This window comes from Myotis daubentonii, chromosome 13, assembly GCF_963259705.1.
Source record: "Myotis daubentonii chromosome 13, mMyoDau2.1, whole genome shotgun sequence".
Lineage (NCBI taxonomy): Eukaryota > Metazoa > Chordata > Mammalia > Chiroptera > Vespertilionidae > Myotis > Myotis daubentonii.
In genome coordinates this window covers 62269101-62279978 of record NC_081852.1, presented here as the reverse complement: position 1 = coordinate 62279978, position 10878 = coordinate 62269101, and the positions used below count along the sequence as shown (strand labels likewise).

At 59.0% G+C, this 10878-nt stretch overlaps 1 protein-coding gene across 1 annotated transcript; it reads right to left on the bottom strand.

Annotated features, from left to right (window-relative positions):
- Positions 1-692: 692 nt before the first annotated feature.
- Positions 693-8090, bottom strand: MMP21 (matrix metallopeptidase 21). Its single transcript, XM_059661740.1, has 7 exons — positions 7658-8090; positions 6542-7115; positions 5279-5418; positions 4933-5074; positions 3904-4161; positions 2423-2595; positions 693-1519 (listed from the first exon to the last, which is right to left on the bottom strand). Exons 1-7 carry the CDS (start codon positions 7817-7819, stop codon positions 1217-1219), a joined length of 1752 nt encoding a protein of 583 aa, XP_059517723.1. The 5' UTR covers positions 7820-8090; the 3' UTR covers positions 693-1216.
- Positions 8091-10878: the final 2788 nt, after the last annotated feature.

The window sequence follows — 10878 nt, the reverse complement described above, 5'->3', positions numbered from 1 at the left end:
GCGAGAAGATAGCGGCCTGTCTTCCCTTGTCAAAGTGTGGTGTGCAATTCCTCTGGGAAAGGTGCTTCAAAATGTTCTGTAATTTGCTGATTTTAATTTAAAGCTGCTTCAAAGTGCTTGTGTTTTAGCTGTTCCTTTAAAAGAATTGTGGCCTTAGCCGGTTTGGCTCAATGGATTGAACGTGGGCCTGTGAACTGAAGGGTCCTGGGTTTGATTCTCAGTCAGGGCACCAAAAAATAATTGAGTTTGTGGCCTGATCATGGGACTGTCGGTCCTTTCCCAGTTCCCCTCCATGCCCAAATGTCCTGTCATTCCAGATGACACACGGTTCTGTCTGTGTTAAGAAGTGATGTCTGCCGAAACCGGTTTGGCTCAGTGGATAGAGCGTTGGCCTGCGGACTGAGGGGTCCCAGGTTCGATTCCGGTCAAGGGCATGTACCTGGGTTGCGGGCATATCCCCAGTGGGGGATGTGCAGGAGGCAGCTGATCGATGTTTCTCTCTCATCGATGTTTCTAACTCTCTATCTCTCTCCCTTCCTCTCTGTAAAAAATCAATAAAATATATTAAAAAAAAAAAAAAAAGAAGTGATGTCACGTGAAAGGTAAAGGGCCACAGTGCCTGTCCTCGAGGTCACTGACCTGGGAAACAAGCTTACGCTGGCAGCCCCACCCCGAGCGTGAGTGAACTGCCCGGTAGTGTTTCCTGCCCTGAGGGGCCGGCCGGAGAGCTGTCTGTCCAGGGCCCTTGGGTGCAGGCCTGTTTCCAAGCAAAGAGCACCCAGGAGTGGGCAGAGCGCACGGGCCCCCGGCTGGATGAGGATGCGGGTCCAGAGCAACCCCCGCATTTGACCTTGGGCAGGACGCACCTGGTGCCCTGCCTGCCCTGGAAATGGGGGTGCGGGTGCTGGCAGACGTGCTGGGGCCTCAGCCACAGAGCCCTAACATCCGTGGGAAACAGACGGATTCCTCAGCGATTTTTTTAACCTTTCCTAATAAAATCTGTAAAATCATTTGTTAAAAAAAAAATTTTTTTCAAAAAATCAATCAAGGAATTGATTTTTAAATCAAGTATTTTAAAAGTTCAATCATACTTTCTGCTTTGGTTTTAACTCGGGGCCCTGTTTGCTTCAGTTACTGAAAATCTGGTGGGTTTTCTAAGAGAAGTCGACTTTCTCCGAGAAGAGAAACCCTTTGGCTCTGTCCACGGGCTGCTTCCTCAGGACATGTTCAGGGTGGAGGTGTGGACATCACACACATCGAACCACTTCTCGGGGATGGGCTGCCGCGGGAACAGGCCGTTGGGAGGCAGCCCCGGGCGCCGCTGCCTGTCCTCGGCGCTGGCCACCCTCCAGTAGGCGCTGCCTTTGAACAGGAAGACGGCCCTGTGCGCGTAGGAGTAGTAGGCGGCGTCCAGGCTCCGGAGCGGGTGGTTCCGCGGCTCGATCGCTGGGAAGACTTCAGTCATCTTCTTCGGGAAAGAACCGAGGACTTGGTTTCTGTTGACGTCGAACGCGAACACCTGCAGGGCAGAGAGCACGGCGGCCTTTCTGAGATCACCGGCTCAGCAGCGAAGCAGGCCTGTCTGTCACGGCACCACATTCCCCGGGCTCCAACTTCTTAACATTGGCCTGGCCCGTGTGGCTCAGGTTGAGTGCCGACCCAGGAACCAGGAGGTCACGTTCGATTCCCCGTCAGGGCACGTGCCCTGGTTGCAGGCTCCATCCCCAGTGTGGGGCACGCAGGAGGCAGCCAATCGGTGATTCTCATCATTGATGTTTCTCTCCCTCTCCCTCTCCCTCTCTGAAATCAATAAAGATAGCTTTTTAAAAAAATAAAAGGTTCTTAAATTTCCACATGATGGGGTGATCTGTTGCTGCCATTTAGGCATGTACTAACAACAACCTTTTTTAAATTTCTTAATTCTTACCTGAGGATATATTCATTGATCATTAGAGAGAGGAAGGCAGAGAGAGACAGACAGACATTGATGTAAAAGAGAAACATTGATCAGCTGCCTCCTGGAAAGTACCCTGATTGGGATGGACCTCCTGGGGCTCGGGACGATGCTCGAACCAACCACGTCACCCGGCCAGGGCGGTGGCAGCACAGCCGTGAACCAAGAATGTGGTCGCCTGACATTCCAGTCAGGGATGGTAAAAGCAACACCAGGCCCTGGCCGGTGTGGCTCCGTGGACAGAGCGTCGACCTGCGGACTGATGGGTCCCAGGTTCGATTCCGGTCAAGGGCACAGGCCCAGGTGGCGGGCTCCATCCCCAGTGGGGAGCATGCAGGAGGCAGCCAATCAGTGATTCTCTCATCATGGATGTTTCTGTCTCTCCCTCTTCTTCCCTCTCTGAAATTAATAAAAGTATTAAAAAAAATAAAAATAAAAGCAACACCAGGCTGCGCAGCCTCCACTCACCCAGGACCCTTTGAAAAAGTAAATCAGCCGCTCCCTCCGGTCATAGAAGGCGGTGTCCAGGGGACTCGGGACGCCGGGAAACCCTGCTGAGACCAGCCGGGGGTAGCCGTGGCCCTGCTCATCCTCCGTGTAGGCCTGGTCCCTGTCGCTGTCGTATCTCCAGTACCGATTTCCTGGGAGCCAAACCGAAGTGTTGCCGTGGCTTATTACTGCTAAGTCCGAAAGGACAGCAACAGCTTTCCGTACGGGCCCGGCCGACCGAGGAGCCCCGTACGGGCCCGGCCGACCGAGGAGCCCCGTACGAGCCCGGCCGACCAAGGAGCCCCGTACGGGCCCAGCCAACTGAGGAGCCCCGGCCGACCGAGGAGCCCCGGCCGACCGAGGAGCCCTGCGGGGACGGTGGGAGGAGGCTGGACTCCCGCATCTGAGTGAGGCCTCCCCGCCATGCACGCTTTCCCCGAGTTACGGCTAGACTTGACCCCAGGGGCCCCGGTGTTGCCGATATCGATTCCAGTCAGGACTTAAACCACACCTACTCTGAAACATCCAAACCACAGAAGGCCGCCGGAAACCATGTCGCTGAACTGAAAGAGTGCTTTGTATGACGTGAAGGAACATCAGGACTAAATGTATTCATGGATTTCTTACGGCAGATTTCGCATGCAAAGTTCTGTCAGTCTGGCTGTTGCCTCGGGGTTAACTCCCGGCTCCCATTTAAAGCAACATGGCTCTGTGCTGGGGCTCCGGCTGCAGGGGAAGGAAAGGCAGCGCCTACACACACCGCTGCTCCGGGTGCTCCCCAACACCGCCAGGCCCCCACCTCAGTCCTGCCTCCCCCAGAACACTGACCCTCCCACCCAGAGCGGCCTCCATTCCTCGCTGCCTGGGCCTCGCATTCGAGGCTCTGCCGGGGCTGACCCTGTCCTTCCATCCTCACCCATCGTGTGAGCGCCTGGCCACCTCCAGGGCACAGCTGCCTCGTCCGCTCGTTCGCTCCCAGCCTCCAAGCCCCCCATGGCCCCCCACTCAGGGTCCTCTCCTGAGCACAGCTCCCACCCCTTCTTCCAGTCTGGGCCAAGTCCTGACTCCTGGGGCGGCTTCCGCACCTGATTTGGGGTCACAGCAGTTGTCCCTACTGCTCGCTCTACCCCTTCACACACTTGTCATTGGGGAGGGGTACGAGGGGGGTTTCTCTCCAGAATCAGATGAAAACTGCAGGGAGGGCGCTGTCTTACAGTTCTTTGGCAATCTCGTCAGAGCCCCGCCCAGTCCACTCAGTCACTCATTCATTCGATGCATCCATTCAGTGCCTGCTTAAGAGATGAGGACACAGCACAATCCCTGTGCTCAGAGCTTACAGCCCGACGGAACTGACAGAAGTTAAGTTCAAGAGCGTTAGGGACAGCTCCCCAGTCAGGGCACAAAACACTCTCCGAAAGCACTCGTTCCAGAGAAACAGAGCCGGCCATCGGGACCTCTACCTTTAAAAAAATAGCGCTCGTCTCTCCTCCAAGTCCAGATGTGGACGAAGGCGTCTATGTTCTGTGCTGGGACCCCACGCCAGCCGGTGAGGATGGGGAGGGGGTCCCCGTACCGGGTCCGGTTGTTCCGGTTCTCGTACAGCCAGTACCAGCTGTTGCGGAAGAGATAGGTGCTGAACCGTGCCGTTGCGTCCCCGTGGGGGTTCCGCTCCTGACGAATCCAGTCGAAGGCGGTGTCAAATGAGCCTGCGCAGGAACCTAAGAAAAAGCCCGGCCACTTGCCACGCGGCGCCAACACCAAGGTTCCTGCTGTCACGGGTGACTTGTGCAGAGTGTGGCTAAGCCGAGCCTCCCATGGAGTCACCTGAGAGCAGGCCCCCCATGAGGGGAAGCAGCCCCCCTCCCCGGCTGAGTGGGGGAGCAGGAGAGGCCGGGGTGGCCTGCTGTGGGCACGCTCAGAATGGGGTCTCCATGGAGGGAGATAAATGTGTCCTGGCACGAGGTATTCAACAAGCGCGCTGCGTGCCGAGAACAGGCGGCGTGAGTCGCACAGAAATGGGGACGGTCCCTGCCGCAGACGGAGAAGCAGAGGGCAGCTTCCCTTCCCTGCAGCCTCAGCGCCAAATCATGAATCCCTTCCAGCAGGCCGTTAACCACCCGCACTTCGGCCTGAACGATCAGACGTTAGAGCTCCTCCCGCAAGGCCACGCTGCTCTTCGCCTTGAGGTGACAGACAGCTTCTTCCCCCGCTCCCAGCTCTCGTCCCTCTCCTGGGACGCCTGGCCCGGTGGCCACTGGTCTAGAAAACCACCGCGTGCCCCTCCTGCTTCCGGGGAACATACTGAACCGCCGGAAAGAGAGGACGCGGGGGAACAAACCCAGGAGCATGCCCTTAGCTCTCCACGCGCCTGGTCTGGGCAGGGCCGCCCATCACTGCCGCCCCAGAGCCGGCAGGCAGCTGCTGGGGGCGGCAGACTGAGGAAGGGGTGTCCTCTGTCAGCTCGGAGGGTGCCCTCCCAGAAGTCTTACCATACAGCCTCTGGATTGCTTTCCGGTCTGACCAGTCCAACTCGAACGCAGGCCCGCGGGGAAGATAATTTGGCTGCATTATGGATCCTGCCCTGTAGCTGTGAGGCAAGCCGAGGACGTGGCCAATCTCATGGACGGCCACCTGGAAGGGAACACAAGCCATGTGCAGCACCGGCCCTGGGCGTCTGGGGCCCGCCCTCTGAGGGGGGGGGGGCGGGGGCAGGCTGTGCCGGGAGAGGCTTGGGCAGGAGGAGGGAACTTCCTCAGGAGGAGAGCCTGGCCGCCCGGACTCCCTCCTGCCCACACTGACCTTTGCCCGTCACTACGATCAGCTGCGACCACTCACCTTGAGGAGGCTGATGCCCCTGTCGCTGGTGGGCGGGGTGAAGTGCTCGTCATCGTCAAAGTGAATATCGCCCAGGCGCCAGGCGTGTGCAAACTCCTGCCCGACCCCATCGAACACCCGAGGACAGCCCAGGTGCCGGCCTGGCCAGGGGAGGGGGGCAGGTGAACGAGGACTGCCTGTTGCACAGACTCCCCACCTGGCGGGACCTGAGAGCACAGACCTGTAGGGTCCCGGGCCCCAGGGGCTGGCCGTCCAGCCTGGACTAATTCCTCCACTTGAGGCTGCATGAGCCGCAGTTCTTTATAAACCGTTACAAAGTCTAAAGACAGAGCCCAGCCCCATGGCCCAGCCCCATTGGCTGCCTCATCCATGAACCAGAAGGTCATGGTTTAATTCCGGGTCAGGCACATGCCCAGTTGCAGGCTCAGTCCCCAGTGGGGGGTGTGCAGGAGGCAGCCGATCAGTGGTTCTCCCTCACTGATGTTTCTCTCTCTCCCTTCCTCTCTGAAATCAATAAAAATCCACAAAGTCTAAAGACAGAAACAGCGGCGCGCTGAGTGCTGTGGGAACGAGCAGAGCTGGGGCGGGTGGCCGTGGACCGCTGCCGGCCACGGAGGAGGAGGAGGCAGGTCTGCGCTGGCCCCTGACCGCTGTGTGGTCAGGAAGTAAAGCTGGCGCTGCCCACGGTCACATCCTTCCATTCACATCGCTTCCCAACCAACGGTGCTCTGGGCGCTTCTCACACGAGGATGTGACTCCAGGGAGACTGTGGGGCCGCCTTCGGGACCCCTAGTTCCCAGAGGGGGCTGCTGAGAAGTGACTGTGTCCAAACCCACGCAGCAGGAGGGGGTGGGCCTGGGGGAGGACCGGCCATCTGCCTTGTGCCCTGAGGAGCCCACCGAGCCCACGTGAGCACCTTGAGCCATGCCCCCTGGCTGACCTCCTCTGACGTGTCCCCATGAGACCCTCTGGGCTCTGCAGGGTGACACGCGTGCCCTTCCCAGCGAGTTGTAATAAAGCAACATCCACAGAGGCTGACAATGCGCCCCCAGGTGCCATCTCAGAACAGCCAGGCAGCGGGTTGGTGCCACTGCTCTGGGTGACTGAGGCGAGGAGGAGGCCAGAGTGGGGTTCCCCCAGTCGGTCTGTTTTACCCCAAGTCCCCATTATGCTGAGGTCCCGGCCTCGGCCTATGGGAGAGGCAGAGCGGCCCGCCTGCCAGCAGGGAGGACAGGTAGGAAGCACCGTCTTCGCCCCTCTCACCTCGTCCAAATCCCAGCTTTATGTCAACCATGGCCCCCGGGCCAGCGAGGTCCTCCCGGAAGGTGAGGGGCGTCACCTCGCTCCACATGCGGAAGGCCAGGCGGAAGACGTGCCGCTGCTCCTCCGCGGAGAGCTGGCGGCTGTAGCCCTCCCCCACCAGCCTCCAGCTCAGGGTCCTCTTGGCGAAGGCCTGGGCGCCCCCAGCCTGCGCCGCGTCCTCGGGCTGCCGGCCAGCAGGCGCCCGGAGCAGCGTGTGCAGGAAGCGCTTGGGGCGGGCCTTGGGGCGGGGGCCGGGCGGGGGCGGCGGGGGCCGGGGTGCGGTGCTCACGGCCTGCAATGGGGGCCGCGTGTCCGGGACGCCGCAGCGGGGCCGGTTCATGGCCGCCAGGGTGGCCGCGTCCAGCCGCCCGCTCGCCGGCAGCGCGTTGACCTTCTGGAACCTGCGCAGAGCCTCGGCCAAGGCGGCACCCCGAGGACCCTCGGGCGGCCCATCGCGGCGGGGACCCCGGGGCACTGGGGCCGCGAACCCCGCCCCCGGGGGGCCCTCGGCCCAGCCGTATTTGGACAGGAACCGCTGCGGGAGAGAAACCCAGATCGGTGGGGCGCCCGGCCAACAGCGCGTGTTGCACACTCTGTTCTCTGTGGTTTCTATCTGCACAGCCCGGCGCTGCTTAGCGGTTTCCATATTTACTGCGTTGTGTGGTTGTGTGTTTACCTGTGCTGGGCAGCTCTCGAGGTCCAGCACCTGAAAGGCGTGTGCACACGTGTGCGTGTGTGCACCAGTGACTGCGTGCACACCTGTGGGCGTGTGCATGTGCGTACGTGCACAGCTGTGTAAGCGTGCACAGCTGTGTGCCTGCAGGTGCGCCTGTGGGTGCGTGCGCGTGCGCGTGCAGGTGCGCCTGTGGGTGCGCGTGCGTGTGCGCGCAGGTGCGCCTGTGGGTGCGTGCGTGTGCGTGCAGGTGCGCCTGTGGGTGCGTGCGTGTGCGTGCAGGTGCGCCTGTGGGTGTGTGTGCGTGCGTGTGCGTGCAGGTACGCCTGTGGGTGCGTGCGCGTGCGTGCAGGTGCGCCTGGGCTGTGGGTGCGGGCGCGTGGTCCTGGTCTCGGCTTCCCTACCTGCGCGGCGAGGAGGTCGGCGATGGGCGTGGCGCGGCGCAGCGGGGACGCCGCCAGGTCCGAGCGGTCCCGGCTGTGGAAAAGCGCCTCTGGCCGGGCGGCCCGCGGGGCAGCGAGCCAGCAGAGCAGCAGGGTCGGACGGAAGATGGAGGCCGCGAGCATGGCCCGGCTGGAGCCCGCCGTCCGCCTCCGCTCCGTCCCCGTCTCCCCGCCGCGGAGAGGCCGGGAAGCCCTTATAAGCGGCCGCGCGGAGCCGCCCGCGCCCTGCCCTCCCGCCCGGGCGCCCTCCCCTCCCGCCCAGGCGCCCTGCCCTCTCACCCAGGCGTGAAGCGTGCTGCCAGGCGGTCCGGCGCTCGCCGCCCCGTGAAGACCCGACCACCCCTCTGGCGGGGTGAGACCCCCCACCCCTCCGCCTGCTCCGTGTGCCGAGTCCTCGGGTAATTACATGGGGAACTCGCAGCCGCCTGTGATGCGTTTCCCTGGCGACGTGCTTGGGGGCTAGTGGGCTGCGAGTGAGCTGTTGGGAGGTGGGGGGCGGTGACAGTGTCCATGGGGCCTGGGGGTGGAGGCGCAAAACCCGCAACCCGCCTCAGAACTGCGCCTGCAGTGAGCCCCCAGGACCATGCATTTGCTAGTAGTTAGGGTCTGTTTCTTTTAGAGTGGAAATTGCTTTTTAATTTTTTACCTTTTGTTTTATTTTTGATTTGCCAATTCAGTTGACATTCAATATTATATTAGTTTCCGGTGTACAGCATAGTGGTCAGACATATAATTTACAAAGTGATTCCCCACCTGGCACCATACACGTTCCCTGTGCTGCACTTCACACCCCCCGAGTCTGGGTCCTTTTTGGGGAGGGGAAATTTTATTTGTTTATCAATTTTTTCTTATTGCTTTTGTTTCTCTCTCTAAAAGGAATACCTAGTCAGTATAGGAAGGTGTAGCTTTTGGAAGTACCGAGAATAAAGGGGATGCCTGTGACTCAGATGGCAACGTCTCCGTGAACATCCTTGCGGATGGATGCAATGTGTGCATACATAGAGAAGTACCTGTGTGTAGTTGTACATGTCACGTATTCTCTACTTTATTTAAGCTCAATGGAACAGCACATGCATCTTCCCATGTTCATGAAGATCGGTGTTTATCATCCCAGGTAACGGCAACATGGGGTCTGTTCTACGGGTTCAGGGATTTTTTTCTAATCCTCACCTGAAGGTGGATATCCTATATAAGGGTAATATGCAAAGTGACCCTAACTTGGAATGACCAGGAACAACCGGTCACTATGATGTGCACTGACCACCAGGAGGCAGATGCTCAATGCAGGAGCTGCCCTCTGGTGGTCAGTGCACTCCCACGGAGGCAGCTCCACTCAGCCACAAGCCGGGCTGATGTCTGTGAGCCCAGTGGCAGTGATGGGAGCCTCTCCCACCTCTGTGGCAGCACTAAGGCTGTCCGACTGCGGCTTAAGCCCATCAGTTGGACATCCCCGAGGGCCCCCAGGCTGCCAGAGGGATGTCTGACTGCCAGCATGGGTCGATCCCCCAAAGACTGGGCCTAAGCTGGCAGGTGGACATCCCCCAAGGGCTCCCGGACTGCAAGAGAGCGCAGGCCGGGCTGAGGGACCCTGCCCCCCACCCAGTGCACAAATTTTTGTGCACTGGGCCTCTAGTATATGTGTGTGTGTGTGTGTGTATTTAATTGATTTTCAGAGAGGGAGAGAGAGAAACCATCAGTGATGAGACAATCATGGATTGGCTGCTTCCAGCACGCTCCCTACTGGGGATCAAACATGCCACCCAGGCATGTGCCCTGACCGGGAATCGAACCATGTCCTCCTGGTTCATAGGTTGACACTCAAGCACTGAGCCACACCTGCTGGGCTGTTTTTATTTTTAATTTTTATTGATTTTAGAGAGAGAGAGGAAGGGGAGAGAGAAGCATCAGTGTGAGGGAGACACGGGTGGCTGCACACTGTCACGGTGGAGTGGCTAAAACAGCCCATCTTGGGTGTGAGGGCGTCACTCATTTCCCACGTCACTGGGTTTTCTTTCCTTTTTATTAAATTGAAATCTCAAACTATGTTTCCATTAGAAGACAAACCCTAAATGTTTTCTCCGGGGAAACAGACACCCGAAAAGGTGTAAGTCTTAGGACATAATTATTCAAAACGTTATCTAGGTGTTCTGTCTGCTGGGGGCCAGAACTCTGGCCGCGGAACGGAACTGAGAACCCTGGGCCTGAGAGCGGTTCCTGAGCTGATGTCACACAGCCTGTGTCCTGAGGGGTCTGACTGAGTCGGGTGGGGCCCGTGGAGTCGAGTGCTCTGGCCGAGGACCCCTCCCGAGAGTCAGGTCGAAGCACTTGCGACAGCTGGGCCGGTGCCGGCCGTCAGATCCCTGCCCGGGATCAGGTGGGAGGCGGCTCCTACCGAGGCCCTGTTCTCTAGTTAACGTGTCCTCTTTCTCGCTGTCCCATGCAGTTGGCCTCATGCGGGTCCGGACGGCTGGACGCAGGGACGTGTGCCTACCAGTCGGGTGGTCTGCTTGTCTCTGGGGGTGCCTTTCGCCCCAGCACTGCCCAGCCTCTGCGTGGACTGGCTTCCGGGCTCAGAGTGTTTGATTACCCAGAGCGCGTGTTCCAGGTAAATTGGATTTTGAGGCAATCAGTTGGATTTAGGAGGAAAAGTGGCAGAGGAAGCTGTGTGCCCTACACAGCGAGGGAAAGGGCTCCTGGAGAAACTGGCTCCTGGTCTGTGCAGGACACTTGCCGTCCCTAAGCCTGGGGGAGGGTTTGGCTGGAAGCTTCTAGAATCTCCTTAAACGCTGAGGTGGCATGAGGAGGTGCCAGTGGGGGGATTGAAATCTTTTTCTCTGTCATCTGTATTATTTACAAAGTAGGTTTCCACATTCTCAGCAGTGCACAACATAGCATTGTGGAAAAAGACATTCCCTTGCTTATTCCCACGGAAGATGTTTAAGCCTGATGCACAGTGAGGGGTCACCTCTGACTCTGAAAAGGAGCACATTTCAGGATTTGGGAGTGAAGCTATTTGCTCACGTGAGGCTTGTTACTCGCTGCTACCTGCACGTTACTGCTCATGAGAGGGAGAGAAAGCCCTTCCCACCATCTGTCCTGATTTCCTTCCTTCTGACTGCATTTCAGTCCCTTTTCATCCGCGAATAAACCCTTTACCCCCGTGTGGCTGAGGCCCTCGGCCT